Consider the following 23753-nt stretch of genomic DNA (forward strand, 5'->3'; position numbering starts at 1 on the left):
ATGACGCTAATTTGACAATAATGCAGATTCCAGTTGGCTGAAACCTTAACCTTAGTGTGCAATATTTATACATAGAAAGGGGTCACCTGTAACTTAATGTTTCATGTTGTTTATAATTATATGACCATGCCATTTGTGAGAACAGTGTTTGCTGAAAAGAGACTCAAAAACCTATCACGATTTCCTGTTTTGATCTTTCCTGTGTGAGTGACTAGAACCATCATTAAATGGTAAATTGACTGAATAATTCTTGCTAATGGAAGAGGGGAAAAAAGTGCCAAATTCATCTTTTAATTATGTTTGCTTAGGCTTACATAAAGATCAAGCTTTGTTTCCTGAAAACAAACCAACTAATGACAAAGAGTGGAGAGATGGTTCTCATAAAGATTTACTGATAATCCAGTGTGTACTGAGTTATGTATTTTAGGATAAGAGAAAAATACATGATATAACTACATACCTATTAGAATGGCTAAAATAAAAAAAAAAAAGACACTATCAAATACTGGTGAGGATGGGAAGTGACAGAAACTCTCATTCATTCCTGGTGGAAATGGAAAATGATACAGCAACTTTGGAAAATACTGGCAGTATTTATAAAGCTAAATTTAGTCTTATTACAGGATTGAGCAATAGCACTCCTATTTACTCAATAGATTTAAAAACTTGTGTCCATACAAAAAACCTGCTTGCAAATGTTTATAGTAGCTTTATTCATAGTTGCCAAAAAGTGGAAGCAATCAAGATGTTCTTCAATAGGTGAATGGAGAAACAAATTATGGCACCTCCATATAATGAACTATTTCTTGACTAAAAAAAAAAATGTGCCAACAAGCCATGGAAAGACATGGTGGAACCTTAAAGGCCTACTGCTAAGTGAAAGAAGCCAATCTGAAAAGGCTACAGTCTGTATGATTCTAATTATATGACATTCTAGAAAAGGCACAACTGTAGAACAGTAAAATGATTAGTGGTTCCTGTGGGTTCAGGGAAAAGAGGGAAAGGAATGAACAGGTTATGCACACAGGATCCTTAGAGCAGTGAAACTGTTCTGTGTGATACTGTAATGGTGGATATATGACACTATACATTTGCCAAAACCTACAGAACTCAACAGCATCAGGAGTGAACCTTAATGTGGGCAACTTAAAAAAAATTAGGAGGTTGGGGGATTTCACGTAGGAATGCAAAAATGTGACAAGACAATCTACCTATATTAAAAGGTATGGGCCAGGCACAGTGACTCATGCCTGTAATTCCAGCACTTTGGGAAGCCAAGGCAGGTGGATCATGAGGTCCAGAGTTTAAGACCAGCCTGGCCAAGATGGTGAAACCCGTCTCTACTGAAAATACACAAAAATTAGCCGGGCATGGTGGCGGGCGCCTGTAATCCCAGCTACTCGGGAGACTGAGGCAGAGAATTGCTTGAACCTGGGAGGTGGAGGTTGCAGTGAGCCAAAATTGCGCCATTACACTCCAGCCTGGGCGACAGAGCGAGATTTCATCTCAAGAAAAAAAAAAAGGTATGAAACAATCTCACTGAAGAGGGTGGGAGGAAAAAGTGCTGATCTAGGTAACTTTGGAAATGAGTGGAGTGTGTAAGACTAAAGGAAAAAGGAAGTACACGTAGCACTGTACTCCATTTGATAAAGTTGTGCCTCACAGGGTACAGGTTAACAATTCTGATACTGCCATGCATGGATACTGGAAATGAACAATTAGGTAAATGGACAGTAGATGGTGCAAGCCAGTTTTCTCACTTTTGGACAGGGAATTTAAAGATAAGCAATGGGGGAAGGCTAGAATGATTAATGTGGTCATGGACTAGAGTGAGAGACATTAATATAAACTCATGTTTAACTTCATATAAAGGTGGTCACATATAAAAATATTTATAAATATGTGTCTATACACAGATTATACACATTAATTTCTGTGCTATGCCAGCTGAGAGGACCTGAAAGAAATGAATCCCCAGTAGCAACAAACACATCTAGTACTCAGATCTGTTTCTTTCTTTCTTTTTCATTTTTCTTTTGTAGAGATGGTGTCTCACTATTTTGCCAAGGCTGGTCTCAAACTCCTGGGCTCAAGCAATCTTCCCATCTTGGCCTCCCAAAGTGCTGGGATTACAGACGTCCAGCCTAGTAATGTTCTAACACTGGATTAGGTGATCATTGCACAACTGCATAAATTACTAAAAATAACTACACCTTACAATGGGAAAATTTTATGGTATGTAAACACATTAGTTTGCTAAGGATGATATGACAAAGTATCACAGACTAGGTGGCTAAAACAACAGAAATTTATTTCCTTGAAGTTCTGGAGGCTGGAAGTCTAAAATTAAGATTAAGATGTTGGTAGAGTTGTTCTTCTTTTTTATTTTTTTTCTTGAAATGGAGTCTTGCTCTGTTGCCCAGGCTGGAGTGCAGTGGTGCGATCTCGGCTCACTGCAAGCTCCGCCTCCTGGGTTCACGCCATTCTCCTCCCTCAGTCTCCCAAGTAGCTGGGGCTACAGTTGCCTGCCACCACGCCCGGCTAATTTTTTTGTATTTTTAGTGGAGACGGGGTTTCACCGTGTTAGCCAGGATGATCTTGATCTCCTGACCTCATGATCTGCCTGCCTGGGCCTCCCAAAGTGCTGGGATTACAGGCTTGAGCCACCACGCTCGGCCGGTAGAGTTGTTCTTCTGACGGCTTCTCTCCTAGCCTTGTAGATGGCTGTCTTCTCTATGTCTTTACATGGCCTTCCCTCTGTACCTATGTTCTAATCTCCTTTGAGGCAGACACCAGTCTTACTGGATTAGGGCCCACTCTTATGATCCCACTTTAACTTAATTACCACTTTAAAGACTCTATCTCCAAATACAGTCACATTCTGAGGTACTGGGGGTTTGGACTCTGATATACAAATTTTGGGGGAACACAATTCAGTCTGTAACAGTGAATTATACCTCAAGAAAGCGGTTTTAAAAAGTCAATATGATGGGAAAAAAATGGAGTATGTGTGAATGGAGGTGCAGTGTGGACTAAAACGACCAGAGATGTAACTACCAAGTGCCATATGATGTAATAATTTTACTTCTAGATATGTAAATGTGAACCTACATAGAATTCTGTTATTAAAAAAACAGGTTTAAAAGGCAGTCTTTGGCCAGGTGTGGTGTGGCTCATGCCTGTAATTCCAGCACTTGGGGATTTGAGGCTGAGGCAGGAGGATTGGCTGAGGCCAGGAATTCCAGACCAGCTTGGGCAATGTAAGACCCCGTCTCTACAAAAATATTTTCAAAGTTTAGCCAAGAGTAGTGGTGTGCATCTGCAGTTCTAGCCACTTGGAAGGCTGAGGAGACAGGATTGCTTGGTGTTTAAGGCTGCAGTGAGTTATGATCGCGCAACTGCACTCCGGCCTGGGCAATAGAGCGAGAACCTGTCTCTCAAAAAAAAAAAAAAAAGAAAAAAAAAGAAAAAAAAAAAGGCAGTCTGAACAACTGGGGAAATTTAAATATGTACTGAATATGAGATGATATTATAGAAATATTAATTTTTTTAGATAAGAAAATGGTATTGTGGTTATGAAGGAGAATGTCCTTATTCTTAGGAGATGCACACGTGTATTTCAAGGGTGAAGTGTCACAAGAGAGAAAGAGAAATAAAACACATAATGGCAAAAAGTAAGCCTTAGTGAATATAGGTGTGGGGCACAAGGGTGTTCCCTGTACTATTCTCTCAAATTCTCTGTAAGTTTGAAATTTTTCATAATAAAAAGTTAGAGGGATAGAATTAGTAGTGAACTCTGAGGGAACAGAATGCTCTCAAGTTAGGAAAGATCTACTTATCAGAGATTTCCTTTATTCCCTTCCTTACTTGCTAACTGAAGTAGAAAATATATTCTCCTAAAGCTTGCACCCAATTATAGCTCCTTATAAGTGAGTGAGAAATGGTGTCTATCTCTGCTCCATAAAGTCTAGAATAACACATAACATAGATTTTAGAGTTTTTAAAGTTTGGCATGGAGGAGGCCAAGGAGTCTGGTTATAGCTCGTTTCAAATAACAAACAACAAGCCCTCTTTTAATAAGGGTAGCAGACTGGAAACCTGGGGCTGAATATGGCCTATAGACATGTTTATTTGGCTTGCAAGGCGTTTTAAAGTTAGTTCATACTACTTAACAATTAGGAGATTTTACATAAAATGCAGACTTCTGATTTTTCTAGGCAAATCCAAAGCTTTGGCCCACTGGATTCAGACATGGCCCAAACCTTCTGGAGCAGAGTGGCGGCTGCATATTTATATATATATAAATAGGCAAATAGGAAGCTGTCCTTTCTGGCAGAATTCCTTTTACCACCATCCCCGGCTCTTTTTCTCTTCGTATGGTTGTGGCAAATGAGAGTGCTATGTTGGGAAGAGGTAAGAGTGAAAGGAGGGTATCTGGGAATTTATTGTAATTTTTGGGTTCATAATACCTTTGTCCAACAGTAATCAAAACAGTAATTGGCACGAGGATATCTAACAGACCAATAGAACAGAGAATCCAGAGGCGGTTATGGACACTCGATTTATGACCAATATGGCACTGAAGAGCAACAGGGAAACATGATCTCCCCGCATAGAACACAAAAGCACATGTACCACAAATTACTATTTATGTAGTAATTTAAAAACATACTACCAAACTACTCATGGCTTACAGAGGAACCCACAATGGAAATCACAAAATAATTAAAACTGAACAACAAAGGTAGTATCACACATGTGAAGTTCAGCTCAAGCCATTCTTAAATACAAATTTACAAATTCAATGAATTTTTAAGACTAAATTTAAAAACAAAACAGTTAAGCTCCCAACTAAAAAGGCTAGAAAAAGAACAACCTAAAGAATGAAGAAGGAAAAATAAGAGCAGAGGTAAATGATAAGATCACAAAATCAGTAAGAGAGACAGACCTACAGCAAAACTGATCTTGGAATAAATAAGAAAAAGTACATACAATCAATATTAGGAACACAAAGGGGTATATACCTATAGGTACAATGAAGAGCTCTTCACTCTAGTGTTTCACACACCCCTCTCTTTAAGTATGCTGAAATCTCCCCAGGCTTGAGTCATCATTTACCTAATTTGCTTCACTTTCCTCTTTACTTACATCCTCCTCTTATCCCCCTTCATAGATAGCTTGCTTTCTTCTTCTTTTTCTTCTCTTTCTCCTCCCATTTTTATTAGGGTATAACATGCATGCCCTAGAGTGCACAAATCTCAAGTAAACAGCTTGATGAGTTCTTACAAATGTATACATCTGTGAAACCCCCACCAGATCAAGCTATTACACATTTCCAGCCCCCACAGAAGGCTCCTTCCTCCCTGCTCACGTCTCTGTCTTTGCTGTTCCTTCTGTCTAAAATACTTTCCACCAAGTACACATATGGTTCATTCCTTAATTCCTTCAAGTCTTTGCTTAAATGTCAACTTCTCAGTGAGGCCTAGTCACCCTATTTAAAATTACACACCCCTCACACGTTCTATCTTCTTTCCTGATTTTATTTTTTTCTCTTATCACCTTCTATGGACCACATCATGCATGTATGTATATACATATACACACATATACTTTTCCCCATTGGAATGTAAATTCCAAGACTGCAGAGATTTTGCCTGTTTTGATACCTCTGTGTTCCTAATATGTATGTGGCTGGCACGTAATGAACACTTAGTAATTATCTGAATTGAATGGTTTAGTTATTGAGGGTGTGATCAGATGATCTGATGTATAACTGCCTAAAATCCCAAAGAAGGTAATTTCTAGACTGTCACTCTCTCTGACCCATATGCAATTTAAAATCTCCCACCTCCTATCTACTTGAGGTCCCTTAAGTCTCTGTTCATTGCAACTCAAAACCTAGCAGGAAGAAATGAGTACCAGGATGCTGCAAAAAGCAACTCTCAAGAGGGGGTGTGCAATTGGCTGCAGCACCTTCGCAAGGAGGGGCAAACGAGGATCACTCCACCCAGTGTGAAAAACCAGCAGTTCATGGTCTGCAGGGAGGAAGATGTCACTTAACCTATCTACTGGTGACCCATGGGAGATGGCTGGTGTGCCGGTTAAAGTTAGTTGCTGATTTATAGAAGTTCAATGCATTAGGAGATGTAAGGATAGTGGAATTGGGTGGGTATTTTTTATAGTGCATTAGGAAAACAACAAATACTGGTCCCATAGTGCGTGGCTGGAGGGAGTTAAGGAAACAGAGGAACCACTTTCTGCTGAAAGCACTCATGAAGACTACGTTCAGGAATTATTAGACATACTGCCAAGTTGCAACATCAGCTGACATTTCACCCATCCTGGAGATTCACGAGCACAATTTTAGGTCCTGTTTGACAAAGACTGGGATGCTGGCAATTGGAGGGGGAGTAGCTGGGAAGATTCAAGGACCTAGGATGCCTGGCCAGCCTGGCCTATTTGAAGCACTTCTCTTCTGATGCTCCTTTCTTCTGGGAAAACTCAGTGACCCACCCCAATATTCAGCGTGATCTGTGACCAAGGTCCAAATGTGGCTTGGGCTTAAGGATGACAGTCATAAATAGTGGAGGGAGGAGGGATCAGTTATACCCCAAAATGAATAGTAGGAATTATCCATGCCATACCAGAAAAAGTAAGGAAAGACTATGCATAGATTTGCAAGCATTTGGCATGAACAAAAGTACCGATCTGGATCACCCAGCATTGGTTGCTATGGTGAGGCCCTATCTGAGACACTGTGTTCAATATGTTACTGCAAGATGAAACTCGAATGGTTTGCTGAGTTGGCTGACTCAGACCTTAGCCTAAAGCTGACCCATGCTGTCTGGCAAGAAAGAAGTAACTGCGAGTAAGAAGACAGACAAAGAGAAAAAGAGAAAGAATGGTAGAAATGCAAAACTCAGGTTGTGGAGGAGGCTAAACGATAGCATGGTCCCTTAAAGCTGCCTTAAAACCTGAATGGTAGCATTTCCTGGCTTTCCATGGGATTGATTCCCTTACTACCCTATGTACCTTCACTAAATTAAAAAATGGGGCCGGGTGTGGTGGCTCATGCCTGTAATCCCAGCGCTTTGAGAGGTCGAGGCGGGCAGATTACGAGGTGAGGAGTTCAAGACCAGCCTGGTGAAACCCCGTCTCTACTAAAAATACAAAAAAAAAAAAAAAAAAAAAAATTAGCTGGGCATGGTGGCAGGCGCCTGTAATCTCAGTTCCTCAGGAAGCTAAGGCAGGAGAACTGCTTGAACCCGGGAGGTGGAGGTTGCAGTGAGCCAAGATGGCACCACTATACTCCAGTCTGGGTGACAGAGCAAGACTCCGTCTCGAGCGGGGGGTAGGTGGCAAAGAAACATTACTTAAGAGAGAATGAGCTCACAGTCTGTCCTTGGAGCAAGAAAGGAATAACTAAAACAGGAAAGGAGCCTCTATAGAAGGAGAAATGAAAGGTGGAGAATGAGAGAAGTGTGGACGCCCTTAGCTATGCCCTGTATGTTTTTATTGACTACTCTTATTTCTGAAAACTTTCCAATTTGATTTTGAACCATGATGTTCTCATAGTTTTTTCTTTCCTAGAATTTAAAAAGTATAGAACTGAAGGGAAATTAGAGCTCATTTAGTCCATTAAAAGAGAGATGAGAAAATGGAGAACCATAAAGAAATTTCCTTTTTATTCCATTTCCTTCAGTGATTCTCTTTTTCCCACCATTTAACTGTGGATGTTTTTGAATAATTCACCCCCTTTCTCTCTCTTGACTCATAATTTCAGCCTCCAACTATACATGGGTCCACTCTTAAATTTTAAGTGATGAATTCTTTCCCCCTCTCTACGATTAGACTCCCAACTATCTACGGAAAGTATACTTGTAAGTTTCACCAAAACCTCAAACTCAATATGGTTAAAATTGAAATCACTTTCCTTCATCCTTTCCCAGCTTCTCCAACACTATTATTAGCATCATCATATCTTAAACTTTGTTTTTAATTTCAAAATATTTCAATCATACAGAAAAGTATAAATAATATAACAAATACTCATGCCCTATCATCCATACTTAATATTTTGACATACTTGCTTCAGACTTAAAAACAATGATAGGTCTAGTTGGAAGTTCCCCATCACATCGAACTTGCTCCCTCTGAAAAGATGGGTGCCCTTCTGAAGTTAGTTCCACCCAGAAGCAGACCCTGAGACAAAGGCTGATGAGTATACAGAGTTGATTTGGGAGGTTCAGGGACACTGGCAAGGGAGTGGGGAGAGAAGGCAGCCACCACTGTCGGCAAGTTTACTCCTGCAGGGAAGCTCTAGGAAATGGTGTGATACAGCCTGGAATTGTCTTTGCCAATGAGTGATGGAGATGGAGTATTTATACCCCACACCCATCACACAATGAGTGCGTAGGCACTTCCAGCCCTCTGTGAGTGAGGGCAAAGTGGGTCTGGCGGCCTGAGGGCAGCTTTTTGACAAAGACACTGGCTGCTGGCAATTAGGCTGGTATGCACAAATATGGTATGGGAATACAAGACGGTATGGGCAGGGTGCTGACAGCATCTGCAACAGGGTGTATCCATCCCATTGACGTTTTACCTTTACTACAGTAGTTAAACATTGTTAGTTTTTATGATGTCATGATATTATTAAGAACAATTAACAATGATAATGATGAAGATAAAGGGAAACAGTGACTATAAGTACAAAACAGTCGACGTGAACAAGGGAAAACAACTTCGGTTCCAAGAGCTGTCTAACTATTTATTGAATTTATATCATGTGCCTGATGAATCTCCCCTTAATAGAAAGCAAGGAAAAGGAACAAAACACATACCACAATTAATATTTTTGGTTTCACACTTCTTTAGACTTTGACAAAATTTGATTTCCTGTCTCATCTACCTTCATCTCCTACTTTAAGACTGGAGGGTTATTAGGCTTAAACTGTGGCTGCAATGGAAGATTGTAAGTCTATATATAAGAAGACTATATATAATCAAGAGTGTTTTAGGGCTGGGTGTGGTGGCTCACGCCTGTAATCCCAGCACTTTGGGAGACCACAGCGGGTGGATCACTTGAAGCCAGGAGTTTGAGACCAGCCTGGTCAACTTGGTGAAACCTCATCTCTACTAAAAATACAAAATGCATGGGCATGGTGGCGTGCGCCTATAATCCCAGCTACTCGGGAGGCAGAGGCACAAGAATCACTTGAACCTGGGAGGTGGAGGTTGCAGTGAGCTGAGATGGTGCCACTGCATTCCAGCCTGGGGGACAGAGTGAGACTGTCTAAAAAATAAATAAAATAAAATAAAATAAAATAAAATAAAATAAAACAAAATAAAATAAAAAAGAGTGTCTTATAATATCATTTTAGCCTTAGTTGCAATCTATTGGCCTTTCTATTGAAAGGAAAAAAGGTATGTGTGTGAGGGGGTTGGGTGAGGGGTGCATAGTGAAGACAGATCTCCACCCCATAGTCTAAATCATTCTAAAGCCTTCAGCAAAGCCAGGAATAGTTTGTCTTCCTTGTACCTTATAACTAAAAGGACCCCTGACTTAGCAAAATAAAACTGTAAAACAATATGTTTCCTATTGCCTCTTGCAGCAACCAAAAGGATTTAAAATAATCTCTAAGTAATACTCCTCATAGTTCCCAGTATTAGACAAACACAGTCTTCCTTTTTCAAGAACTAACAGAGGAAAATCACCTGACACATGAAAAGATCCCATATTCTGGTAGGATCTTTCCGAAGAATCAGAATAAACAGTCACTTGTAAAGCAGACTCTGTTAAGAAGGACAAATTACAAACAAACAAATAAACAAACTCGTATTGAGATTCAAGGAGATACCCACGAAATTTCATATTTCAAATGAAAAATGATGATGAAATTAGAAAACCATATGGTTATAGTGAACAATAAAGTAGACTTACACCAGAGATCACACAATCAACAACTAAATATGCATCAAATATATGGTGAAGAGAATTCTGGAAGCAGCATACATTTTACATTTAAAAGAGAAAAAGTAATATTTTAAGTAATCCCCTACCGATTTTCTACCTAATTCCATTTCCATATAAAAACAAACCTTATGAAAACAAATAAGAAAATGCATTATACACCAGTGCACTTAAGCAGTGGATCAGGAATAGAGAAAGATCACAAAGAATCCGTAGTCCTTACACTTTAAAAAACGTCTGCATTTATCTCTTGGAAACTTTGGATCCTCCTTTTAGAAAACTGTACATTTCTACAAAATATATGACACACAAAATTTCAGGAATTCATGGGCATCCTAAAGCTCCAAAGAGCTTCAGTCTATTGACCTATTAGTGGTCCATGAGCACCAGGTTAAGAATCTTTATCCAGAGAGAAGCACAGAGGACTTACATTGTATAGAGGGATAGTCTTCATCACCTTGTACTGTTTAGTGGGATTCATTTTATATAGGTGACGGTCAGTGACAAAAATTGCTCTGTCTTCCACCTTACTAAATCGATTTACCTGTAAGAGAACAAACCAGTAAATCATAGTATCTCATCAATAATGAAATCAAGTTGGCTGATTGTGAAGACAAATTCTTTAATAGATATGAACCATGTATGGCCACTCTACTGGATGCAATAAGGATTTAAAAGGAGTAGTTGTGCCCAGATTTGTGGAATTTGGCAATTGAAATTTTACAACTGAACATGGAAAACAAGAAAACCATAGAATTAAAGGACTGAACATATGTAACTCAGACACCATCAAGTAAGTAAAAAGGCAAATCCAGAGAATGGGAGATAAACTTTGAAAATCATACATCTGAAACGGGACTTGTATCTGGACTATGTAGAGAACTAATAGAAATCAATAACTAAAAGGCAAATAACCCAATTATACAAAGAAATAATATGAAGCCCTTGGTTATAATAAGAATCTCAGACTAGTATATAGGGATGAGACAGATAGGAAACTAATAAGTAAAAATAATTTCATATAATGATATAAAGAAAATAAACTAGATAATGAGATTGGGAGAAATTTTGTGTGTGTGTGTGTGTGTGTGTGTGTGTGTGTGTGTGTGTGTGTGTGTGTGTGTGTAGAATGCTACTTTATTAGATAGAGGCTCATGTTCAGGTAAATTCAGAGAAGATTCACATGTTCAGGTAAATCTTTTCCTAAGGGCAGAATTAACCACAGGACATTTTTGTTTTTTTTTTTTTTTTTTGAGACGGAGTCTCGCTCTGTCACCCAGGCTGGAGTGCAGTGGCCGGATCTCAGCTCACTGCAAGCTCCGCCTCCCGGGTTTACGCCATTCTCCGGCCTCAGCCTCCCGAGTAGCTGGGACTACAGGCGCCCGTCACCTCGCCCGGCTAGTTTTTTGTATTTCTTAATAGAGACGGGGTTTCACCGTGTTAGCCAGGATGGTCTCGATCTCCTGACCTCGTGATCCGCCCGTCTCGGCCTCCCAAAGTGCTGGGATTACAGGCTTGAGCCACCGCGCCCGGCCCACAGGACATTTTATAAGTAAGTACCTAGCTACTTAGACTTGGGTAATAAACACATATGTATTTTAAAAAGATGAGGGTCGCACTCTGTCACCCAAGATAGAGTGTAGTGGGCTCACGCAGTGAGTTGTTGGGACTACCAGCATGTGCCACCACATCCAGCTAGAGTTGGATACTATTTTAATCAATGTACCTAGCACTAAAAATTTTTGAACCACTACGATGTCATGTTTTTCAGTAACTAGAAGGAAAAAGAATGCAAACCAAACAAACAAAAACTTAAAACGCCCTCCTCAACTAGAAAAGAAGGCATAGTTGTGATCCATATCCCCCATTCCCTCTTTCAAATTCTTATTTCCAAGATGCAAACAAAGAAGTTAGAGATCAATTTGAAAACTTGGTTAGCTTCGGTAGGCTATTTAGCTAACTAAATTAAGATTGGCAGGTTGGAACATAGCAGGATATATTGCTATAGGGAGGATACAGCAAACTAAAATTTAAATTTTAGTTTGAATTTTATTCAATCTTCTACCCTTTGCCTCATAGTTTTAGAAATCAGTCAATTCTCTAAGCATTTCCTTTATAACCAAAGCACATTTTTTCAATCTTCAACTTGACAAAAATGGTGTCTGGAATTAAGAGTAAAATAGAATCTATATGGTGGAATAATTATTACCCTCAGTCAAAAAACTTTACGTAGCAACAGTTTTTGCTACAACAGAGGATTGGCACTTGTCAGAAAACTTGGAACAGAGTGAGTGAAGAGCTTCCATAGCAGCATTTTTCCAAGCTGTTCTGTTCCAGCCTTATGTGAGGTTTTGTGAAAGTAAGGGTTCCATGGATAAGTTGGTTTGAGAAATACTGCAAACCACAGCCTCCACTAGGGATATTCACATCCCACGAATATATTAAAGGCTCTGAGAATTCTGCACTTAAAGAGCATGTTTAACCCAGTATTTCCAAAATACGTTTAACTATGAAACCCTTTTTCAGCACCTACTAATATTCAATAGAACACTGGTTCTGTAAAACCCATGTTGAAGAACACTTACTATCACTTGTATCAGTCTTAGAGTTCATAGAGAATATCTGAAATAGGCACTGAATAATAGCTAATCCCAGCTACTTGGGAGGCTGAGGCAAGAGCATTGCTTGAGCCCAGGAGTTTGAGGCTGCAGTGACAGCCTAGGCAACAGAAGAAGACCCTCTCTGTAAAAAAAAAAAAAAAAAAAAAAAAAAAAAAATATATATATATATATATATATATGAAAGAAAGGAAACAATAATAAGTAAAAGTCATGCACGTCATCTTTCGTGGAATCATGTTGAAAAACATATGAGTGTAGGGTAAAAGAATATGATTTAAAAAAACTTGTTACATAATTTCATAAGGTCATTCCAGAGTCGAAATAAGTAGGTCCCATGTCCTTTTTATATGTTCCCGAGTTAATCTAAAAACAACAAACAAAAACCTCAAAGCAGCAACTGTATGAAAACACTGTTTGGAAATATTACATTTTTATATGCAAAAAATGTAATTTCTAAAGAGAACACATCGCAAATCTTTACCTTCTGTTTCAGCAGCTTAAATTATCCTCAAAATATGAATTGAGTGGGAAGGACATCAGGTAACAAAGTAAAAGCCTTAGATTGCATTAATTTAGCTATATCAAAATGGCAAAGGAAAAAATTCTACATATAGATGGAAATTCCAGACTTATAATTATGGCATAAAAGCACTCTTTTCTTCCACTTAAATTCATACAGTAATAGAAAAACTAGATTATAGACTCAGCATTAGATAAACCCTCATCTTGTTTCTTCTATTATCCAAAACTAAAATCTTCAACCAAAGAAAAAAATTCCTAACATTTGTTTTTCCCTAAACACTACAAGTGATCTCTGTCTTTAGGTTTAGTCAGTACCACGGGGGCCACAGATAAAAGTTCATCTGGAGAGGCAGACAAGGAGAAAACACATTATGGTGAAAGTAGCTATTTACAGAAGTCTTTCACCTCAAAGGACATTTTGTAACATGGTTAATGGAAAGTGGCTGTTTCAGAGAGAATCTAAGCATAAAGAAGAGGGCTTTACTGAAATCCTATCAAGTTTACCTTGGCATAGCCTTGGGACTGAACAGTTTCTAAAGTCGTATTTAAGCTACAGGGTGAACAAAGAGTATTTTGCTTTGAACTTGGAAATACAGGGACATGAATAAGAATGCTTCAGTTTTTAATCCAGCAGGACCCAGGTAAAGACATGTTCTCTGTCAGACATAAAATTGTCATTGCTGGAAAGATAGAGACATCAAGGGTTTCTTTAGTAAATGACCTAATTCTTAAAACCATCCTACTGTCTTTGATCAACTGCTCTGATTACTAATTTGATTTCCCAGCCGCTTGGTACTAAAGTATACTAGAGAGTGAATATGAGGACTCACTGACATGGTACATTCCTTTGTTATATTTACAAACTGACATTATAGCTTATACATTTCTTGCGTGGGTGTGTGAATCTGGTTAGCAAAAGTCTTTTCTTGATAGTCTGATCAACTCTAGGTATACTTATAAAATAGAGTTTCTAAATCTCAGAGTTCAGAACTAAACTCTGGAGTGTGGTAACCCACCCCAAGATACTGCCAGCAGTCCTTCCTTGATGACATTTATTTCATTCTAACTGTAACCAGCTGCTCTCTATTTTGTTAAAAAGCCTCTATCACACTGATGACTGGGCAGGTGGCTCATGCCTGTAATCCCAGCACTTTGGGAGGCCTAGACGGGCAGATCACTTGAGGTCAGGAGTTTGAGACCAGCCTGGCCAACATGGCAAAACTCTGTCTGTACTAAAAATACAAAAATTAGCCAGGCATGGTGGTGTGCACCTGTAATTCCAGCTACTGGGGAGGCTGAGGCAAGAGAATCGCTTGACCCAGGAGGCGGAGGTTGCAGTGAGCCGAAATTGTGCCATGGCACCCCAGTCTGGGTGACGGAATAAGACTGTCTCAAAAAAACAAGACAAAAAAACAGGCCTCTATCACGTTGAGTTGACCTCTTTCTTCTTCCTTATACTGTTCAAACACTGATTGTGATATAAGAAATATATATATATTTGCTCATCATCCCAGTTCCTGACACAAATCTCTCAAAACTCCTGTGATTTTATGAGTGATAGACGTTACAGAATCACCTTTTGTTATGATATTTATTTAGTCTTAGTCCCAGATTCCCAACATAAGAGTTTCTATCTGCTAATCAGGTAACTGGTGACTAGAAGCTCCTAGATAGTTTCAGGATTGGGGCTGGTTGAGAGAAAGACCAAGGCATGATTAGAGGGTTGGAATTTTCAGCCCCACCCCTTAAGCTTCATGGAAGGGAGAGGGACTGGAGATTAAGTTAATTACACATAGCCAATGATTTCATCAACCATGCCTGTGTAATACAACCACCATAAACTCAAAATTATGGGGTTTGGAGAGCTTTGGGGTTGGTGCACACATCCACATGCTAAGAAGCCATAATCTTTGCCTTTTAATTGTGGTGTGTTTAGACCATTGACATTTAATGTGATTATCAGTACAGTTAGGTTTAAGTTTATCATTTTCAATTTGTTTTCTATTTGTCCCATTTGCTCTTTGTTCCCTTTTCCACATTTCTCTGCTTCTTTTGCATTGAGATTTTTAAAAAATAATTTCATTTTTCTCCTTTGTTGGTTTATTAGTTATAACTTTTTGTATTGCCATTTTAGTGGTTCTTCTAGGATTTGCAGAATACATTTATAACATATCACAGTCACTGACATTATATCACTTTATGGTATAAAAACCATACAATAGTATATTTCCATTTCCCCCATCTTTGTGCTATTGTTATCATAAATTTTACTTCTACATATATTATAAACTCTACGCTACTTTATCATTGTTTCCGTTTAAGTAGCCAATTGTGATTTTTCATTTAAAAAATTCCGGCAAAATACACATAACAAAGTTCTCGATTTGGATCATTTTTAAGTGTATAGGTCAATGCTTCACTGGCATTAAGCACATTCACATTGTTGTGCAGCCATCACCACTATCTATCTCAAGAACTTTTATCATTCCAAACTGAGGCTCTATACCCATTAAACAATAACTCCCCAGTCCTCTCTTTCCCCAACCCCTAGAACTACCATTCTATTTTCTGTCTCTAAGAATCAGATCATTCTAGGTACCTTATAGAAGTGGGATCATACAATATTTATCCATTTGTATCTGGTTATTTCTCTTAGTATAATATCAAGGTTCACCTTGGTTGTGGCATGTATTTATGGCTTTTTATCCATTGTATGGCTATACCACATTTTCTTTTTCTTTTTTTTTTTGAGACAGAGTCTTACTCTGTTGCTCAGGCTAGAGTGCAGTGGTGTGATCTCAGTTCACTGCAACCTCCACCCGCTGGGTTTAAGTGGTTCTCATGCCACAGCTTCCCGAGCAGCTGAGACTGCAGGCCCATACCACCACGTCCGGCTAATTTTTGTATTTTTAGTAGAGACGGGGTTTCACCATGTTGGCCAGGCTGGTCTTGAACTCCTGGCCTCAAGTGATCCACCCGCCTCGGCCTCCCAAAGTGTTGGGATTACAGGCGTGAGCCACCATGCCTGGTCTATACCACATTTTCTTTATTCATTCATCCATCGATGGACACTTCAATTGCTTTCACCTGTTGGTTATTATGAATAATGCTGCCATAAATATTGGTATACAGTCAATTATCTTTTAAAGACATTTAAGTAAGAAAAGACATGTATTTGTCTATGTAGCTACCACTTCCCTTGCTCTTCATTCTTTGGTGCATGTCCACATTTTCATGTGGTATAATTTTCCTTCTGTTTAGATGACTTCCTTTAATATTTCCTATAGTGTTTATCTTCAGATATGTCTGAAAAAGTCTTTATTTCACTTTGGTTTCTGAAAGATATATTTGCTGGGTATAGAATTCTAAGTTGTTGTTGTTTTTTCACCAGTACTTTAAAGTACTCCAGTGTTTCCTTACTTGCATTGCTTCTGACAAGAAATTGGATGCATCCTTTCCTTGTTCCTCTGTGTGTTTTTTCTCTTTATTACTGGTATTGAGCAATTTAATCACAATTTACCTTAGTATAGTTTACTTCATGTTTCTTGTGTTTAGTGTTTGTTGAGCTTCTTGGATCTGTGCATTTAACATTTCATCAAATTTTGGGGAAATATCAGCCATTATTTTAGAAAATATTGTTCATTTCTCTCTTCTCCTCTCCCTCAGAGACTTCAACTGCTCCTCTATTAGGCCACAGGAAGTTATCTAACAACTTCCTGATGCTTTGTTTTAGCCTTTTATTTTTCTCTCTGTGTTTAATTTTGGGTAGTTTTTATTGCTGTATCTTCAAATTCACTAGTTTTTCTTCTGCAGAGACTAATCTGCTGATAATCCCATTGAGTATGTTTTTTCCTCCCAGAAATTGTATTTTTCATCTCTACAACTTCATGCAGGTCATTAAAAAAATCTTCCATGTGTTTATTTAACATGTTCAATCTTTCCTCTAGCTTTTTGAAGATATGGAATATAATCATAATAATTATTTTAATGACCTTGTCTGTTAATTCTATAATCTATATCAGTTCTGGGTCAGTTTGAATGATTAATTTTTCTCTCCTTATGAGTTGTAGTCTCTCGAATGCTTGGAAACTTGAGTGGATGTCATATGTTGTGAATTTTACCTTCTGTGAGCGGGATATTTTTGTATTCCTATAAACATTTTTGAGCTTTGTTCTGGTTAGGTTACTTGGGAACAGTTTGATCATCTCTGGTTGTGCTTTCAAGATTTATTAGGTAGGATCAGAACAGTGTTTGGTCAAGGGCTAGTTATAACCCTCTACTGAGGCAGTCTCTTGTCAGTGCTCTATTCAGTGCCTCATAAATCACAAGGTTTTCCAATCTGGCTGGTGTGAACAGGCACTAATTGCAACCCTGTGTGAGTACTGGGTATTGTTGCCTATAATCCTTTTGGGGTGCTGTTTCCCAGCCTTGAGTTATTTCTTCATACACACATATGCATGTGCTGATCAGTACTCAGATGAACAAAGTGAACCCTCTACAGATCTTTAGAGTTTTCTCTCTGTGCAACTCTCTCCTCTCTGATACTCTGCTCTGCAAATTCTAGCTGCCTTAGTCGCTCTCTCACTATTGAAAAGCTTTGTCTTTGTCTACTGGGCTCTGCCTGGGCTTCCCTGCCTGCTCATCCTGGGACTGGAAAGTCTCTCAAGACAGAAAACTGGCAAATTGCAGGGCTCATCACCTCATTTTCTTCTTCATATTTCAGGGAACACTGTCTTTCCTTGCTTGATGTCCACTGTCTTGAAAACCACTGTTTCACATATTTTGTCCTTTTCTCCCCACATATATCTTTTTCCCACTTTTTTCTTTTTTTGAGATGGAGTCTTGCTCTGTTGCCCAGCTGGAGTGCAGTGGCACGATCTCGGCTCACTGCAACCTCCGCCTCCTGTGTTCAAGCAATTCTCCTGCCTCAGGCTCCTGAGTAGCTGGGACTACAGGTGCATGCCACCACACCCAGCTAATTTTTTTTGTATTTTTAGTAGAGACGGGGTTTCACCATGTTGGCTAGGATGGTCTTGATCTCTTGACCTCGTGATTCACCTGCCTCAGCCTCCCAAAGTGCTGGGATTATAGGCGTGAGCCACCACGTCTGGCCTCCCGCTCATTTAAATAATATCACTGTATATTACTGTATACATATACAATTGATTAATCTAATTACCTATTGATACATATTCACGTTTTTTCCAGTTTTTCTGGCTGTTACAATGTACAAACCTGTACATCTTTCTCTCTGGGTATCTGTGCAGATATATTTGTAGGGTAAATATGAGTTGTGGAATTCTTAGATTAAGTGGTATGGGAATTTTAAATTTTGATAGATATTGCCAAATTGTCCACTCTAAATTTTTAGACTATATCTTATACTCCTACCAAAAATGTCTTCTTATATCCTTACAAACATTGGTTATTATCCACACTTTAAAGACTGCCAAATTTTTATAGCTGAAAAATCATACTTCATTATTTTGATCTGAATAATACCGTAATTATTATTTTTTAAAAGATCTGAAATGAAGCACGTGTAAAATCACCTAAACTTGGGCCTTTGTAATGAGGTAATTCTTTGATAATTTTCTTAATTCCTCCTTTGTCTATTGCCATATTTATGTTACTGTCTCTTCTTGGATCAACCAAGTCAATATTTTTAAAAAATTACAATTTCTTTAATATTTTAAAATGTATTTGGATAATTCTACAAAATACTCTTTTAATGATAATTTCAATTGTTCTGTGTTCTTCTAAACAAGTATTTTAAGGTTTTTTTTTTTTTTAAGACTATCTACGTCCTTTGCCTTCCATTTCCCAACTTCCATTTGCCCAACTGCTATCATCTTCAGGTAAATAGCAGCCCAAGTATCCTGCATGAGACAAGCAAATACATTCACAGCATGTAACTTTTCCCTCACCTTCCAAATCTCAATATGCCCTATTCCTTTTTTTTTAAACTCAGTTCTTCCTCTCCCAAACCCTGTTTTATGGAAATAATGTAGGTATAGGCCGGGTGCAGTGGCTCACGCCTGTAATCCCAGCACTCTGGGAGGCTGAGGAAGGCGGATCACGAGGTCAGGAGAGCGAGACCATCCTGGCTAACACGGTGAAACCCTATTTCTACTAAAAAATACAAAAAATTAGCCGGGTGTGGTGGCGGGCGCCTGTAGTCCCAGCTACTTAGGAGGCTGAGGCAGGAGAATGGCGTGAACCCGGGAGGCGGAGCTTGCAATGAGCCGAGATTGCACTGGGGCAGTCCGGCCTGGGCGAAGAACAAGACTCCATCTCAAAAAAAAAAAAAAAGAAATAATGTAGGTATAAAAAGTACTAAATGACCATTAAATATAAAGCAGATATACAGCTGCTGTGAAAGATACACATGCAGTGATATACATACAGCTGCTATGAAAGATACACATGCAGTGAAATACAAATCCCTGACTTCAAAGAGGTCCCTGCTATCTAGTTTTTTTTTCCTTCTAGTTTTAAAAAGAAATTGGCTGGGCATGGTGACTCAGTCCTGGAATCCCAGCCCTTTGGGAGGCTGAGGCAGGTGAATCACCTGAGATCAGGAGTTTGAGACGAGCCTGACCAACATGGTGAAACTGTGTCTCTACTAAAAATACAAAATTAGCCAGACGTGGTGGTGCATGCCTGTAATCCCAGTTACTTGGGAGGCTGAGACAGGAGAATCACTTGAACCTGGGAAGTGGAGGTTGCAGTGAGCCGAGACTGCGCCATTGCTCTCCAGCCTGGACAACATGAGTAAAACTCCATCTCAAAAAAAAAAAAAAAAAAAAAAAAAAAAGGAAATGGCTATCACTTCCCTAAAGAAGGCTTTATAGCCTAACTGTAAAGTTGTAGTCACCTCAGCCATTCCTACAATGCTTCAGCACAGACAGGTCTAGTGCACTGATGATAAAGCTAGTTATGTACCTACTGTTATGTTTTATTACAGGCTTACTTAAGTGAGTTTCATCTGAATCAGTCTTTCCTTTCCAAGATCATCTGGTTCAAGCTTGCCTTACCTTACGGACATGACAGGAAAAGAGGACATTCATGTATTTGTCCTTCCGTTTCAATTCATTAGCAACAGGGACAAAAGTGCCTGAGGTCTGAGGTGTATCTGGCTTCTGAAAGAAAAAGGAAACAAGACAAAATGAGTATGCTTAGCATTGTAGAAGGAAAGGCAGTCTTTCAGTGTACTGCTTTATAACTATCCTTATATAGTTTCACACATGCGCTCTTTATCTCCTCACCCCAGATGGTAAGCTACTAACGGCTGTTGTAACATCAAAGATCCTATAAAAATTGTAAAATAAGGAATGGGAGAGAGGAAAAAGTGTAGGTCTGGGAATAATTAATATAAAGATAGTAATTTAAAAATCATCACTGAATGATATAAGGAAAGGTTTAAGTGTCAAAGGCCAGGTTATACAGTGTATTTAATATATATGGATACAACACAGAGAACCCTTTTTAAAATGGGACAAACATCAAATACTGTACATTTAGAAGCAATCAAATGTTTTAGTATCTCATAGAAATTATTTAGTTTCTAAAGGTGTTTTATCCTTTCTGCAAATTCTCTGGAGAAATGTTCTTTTCTTTTTTCTGTAGAGGAAGTAGGAGTAGATTTCACTTTGTTCCTTTGGACTTACTGAAGCAAGATAGTTGCCCTCCCAGGCCCTCTGGAGCCCGAGGTCAGCCCTTTGACCCTTCAGCATTTCCATGGCTGCAACCTTTGCCCTGACCTGGGGCAGGTCTGAGGCAGGAATGCTCTTGATGAGCTGGGATGCTCTCCATCTACAAGTAAATAGACAACATGTTTAGACTTTAGAAATGCAATCACATGGATTCTCTCTCTCTTTTTTTTTTTTTTGAGTCTCCCTCTGTCTCCCAGGCTGGAGTGCATGGCATGATCTCAGCTCACTGCAACCTCTGCCTCCCAGGTTCAAGTGATTCTCCTGCCTCAGCCTCCTGAGTAGCTGGGATTACAGGTGTGCACCACCATGCCTGGTTAATTTTTGTATTTTTATAAGAGACGGGGTTTTGCCATGTTGGCCAGGCTGGTCCTGAACTCCTGACCTCAAGTGATCTGCCTGCCTTGGCCTCCCAAAGTGCTGGGATTACAGGCATGGGCCACCGTGCCTGGGCTCCATGCATTCTCAAAAATAACTGAAGCTGTCATTAAGTAGAATGAAATCAAAGTACTGGCATGCTAAAAAAAGTAAAATGTCTCCAAAATACACACAGAAGTTGCTAAAATACATATCATTTTATGTAGACAGATCTTTTCTAAAACTTGCTTTGTTGTTTGTGTGTTTTGAAAGCAACTAGAACTTAGTGATACATGGGCTCTCATAATATTTATATTTAGGGCATAGAAAATTGGATTCATCATTCATTCATTCGACGAAGGTTTTCTAGGTGCCTGCTAAACTCCCGGTGCTGTTCTAGGCAGTGGGGGCACAGTAATAAGTTAAACAAAGGTCCTTTCTGCTAGGGGCTTGCGTTCTGGAGAGGAGTGACAGACAGCAAATATATGAGTAGACATATAGTATGTAGGATGGTGAAGGTAAAGCAAGGAGGACAGGGAGTGTGCAAGAGGGAAGGAGGAGCAGGTGTGGTTTATATAGGGTGGTTTATATGGGGTGGTCTGGGCAGGCACCACTGATAAGGATAGATGAGCAGAGACCTACAGGACGTGAGGGAGCTGGTCACATGGAGGCCTGAGCCAGAGTGTTCCAGGAAGAGAAGAGAACACAGCAAGTGCAAAGGCTCTGGGATGTGAGCTTGCTTGGTGTGTTAGAGGAGCAGTGTAAGGAGCTGGGAGAGTCAGGGTCAGAATCCACAGAGCCAAGAGACCAGGATCAGGACTTTGGCCTTTCCTCTGAATGAGATGAGAAGCCATTGGAAGATCTGGAATAAAGACAGGACATGACCTGACTCATGCTTTAAAAGGATCATTGTGGTTGCTGTAGGCTGGGAACAGGAAGACCTGTTAGATGGCTATTTCCGTAACACACGTGCTACAGCAAGGTGGCTTGGATCAGGGAGGCGGAGGGGGAGGTGGAGGTAAGTGTTGGTTCTGGATATTTCTGAAAAAAGAACAAATAGAATTTGACAATGGATTAGATCTGGGGGCCAGAGAGGATTTAAGGACAACTCCAAGATTTTTTGGCTAAGCAACTGAAAGCTTAAACCAAAAATAACCTGTTCCTGATTGGGAAGAAACAGGTACAAGTTCTCTTATGCTCTTGGCAGCATCCTAGCTCTCTACACGATGCTTATATCCTCTTTTCTGACACAGGAGCTTGAAGCAGGGAGGTTGGAAGCAAACAGAGAACTTCCTTTTAATCAGATGAATAATCAAGGCCAGTTGTTCTCAAACTTGTTTCCATAGAATGAGATTTAACCAAAATGGAAAATTCCCAGTGAAATAACCAAATAAATATAAAAATGAGGAAAAATGTATAACACCACCAGAAAATGGGAATGATGTCAATGAAGTAGAAAGTGTAATGACTTTCTGAAGATACAAAGCAGATGGGATCCAGCTGATGGGGAAGTGGCTAACTCAGGGCAGAGCACTCAGTGGAAGGAGAGAACCCCTCAGGCATAGATGAGAATCCTGAAGCCTGAAGTGGCAGGGACTGGTAGCAAGGGCAGGAGGTGAAGGATTTTAAGATGAGAGCTGTGCCTGTTCCCTGCACATGGAATGGCTGGCTGCAGGGAGGCAGGTCACATGTAGGAGATAGCAGGCTGGCAAAGCAACAACCGTGAAGAAGTAATGGCTCAACAGAACAGTAGAATCCTCTTCTTTACTTCCTATGGACAAACAACACTCCAACAAGACAGACTGTCCTAAGATCATTCCAGAAGAGACTAGAAGAGTGACAGGCTTAGAGCAGTTGGTGGTCAAAGTCAGGGACCCTGTGCCAGGTGGGTCTTACAATAGTCAGTGGCTTCCTAAGCAACTTCTCGAATCAGCCCTTGGTCTCCAAATTTCATGACTAGTGGGGAGACATCTTTGCTCTGTCTACTGGTCTGTTTCCAGTCTACAAACCTGGTCAGCCTGTCCTGTCTTCGCTGCCCACAGTGGCTCAGGACAAGGTCTGTCCCTGACTGACTCCAAAGGCCACAGAAGCACACTGGGGGAGTCAGGACCTGACCTGCACAACCATGGAGAAAGTCACCCATGCTTCTCATCCTAATCAAGCAAACTGCTGTCTATAAATACGTGTAGCCAACAACAGCTGCAGCCATAAAAATCACCAGCCTCAATGACATGAAAAGGGGACAAAGCTGGGCATGGAGAAGGCTCAATTAAAAAGAATTACTGTGAAGAACAGGAGTGAACTTAAACATGATTAGATGCACATTGAGATTTTAGAAAAACAAACACAAGAATGCTACAATCACAGTAGAATTCTTTAATATATCTCCCTCTCTATTCCACAGATCAAAAAATTCCTGATGGTGACTAGATCAGGGGTTGGCAAACTACAGCCTATGCCAAATCTGGCCAATGGTCTGTTTTGGTACTGCCCACAAGCTAAGAATAGTTTTTATATTTTTATATATTTAACAAAATCAAAACAAAACAATGAAGAATATGTGACAGAGAC

The 23753-nt window shown here is 39.5% G+C and overlaps 1 protein-coding gene and 1 long non-coding RNA gene across 5 annotated transcripts in view; one reads left to right on the forward strand and one right to left on the reverse strand.

The window, feature by feature from the left end:
• The window catches only part of MYO1D (myosin ID), a 382795-nt gene that overhangs the window by 144378 nt on the left and 214664 nt on the right, over positions 1 to 23753 (reverse strand). For all 4 annotated transcript variants that reach the window (XM_050763783.1, XM_050763784.1, XM_050763785.1 and 1 more), the window contains 3 exons: positions 20784 to 20928; positions 20151 to 20255; positions 10401 to 10514 (listed from right to left, as the gene is read on the reverse strand). In XM_050763783.1, coding sequence (XP_050619740.1) covers positions 10401 to 10514; positions 20151 to 20255; positions 20784 to 20928 — 364 coding nt within the window. The remainder of the gene's footprint in view (positions 1 to 10400; positions 10515 to 20150; positions 20256 to 20783; positions 20929 to 23753) is intronic.
• Positions 1 to 23753, forward strand: part of LOC126939018 (uncharacterized) — a 148235-nt gene that overhangs the window by 106947 nt on the left and 17535 nt on the right. The gene's annotated exons all lie outside the window — the stretch shown is intronic.

This window comes from Macaca thibetana, chromosome 16, assembly GCF_024542745.1.
Source record: "Macaca thibetana thibetana isolate TM-01 chromosome 16, ASM2454274v1, whole genome shotgun sequence".
Taxonomy (NCBI): domain Eukaryota; kingdom Metazoa; phylum Chordata; class Mammalia; order Primates; family Cercopithecidae; genus Macaca; species Macaca thibetana.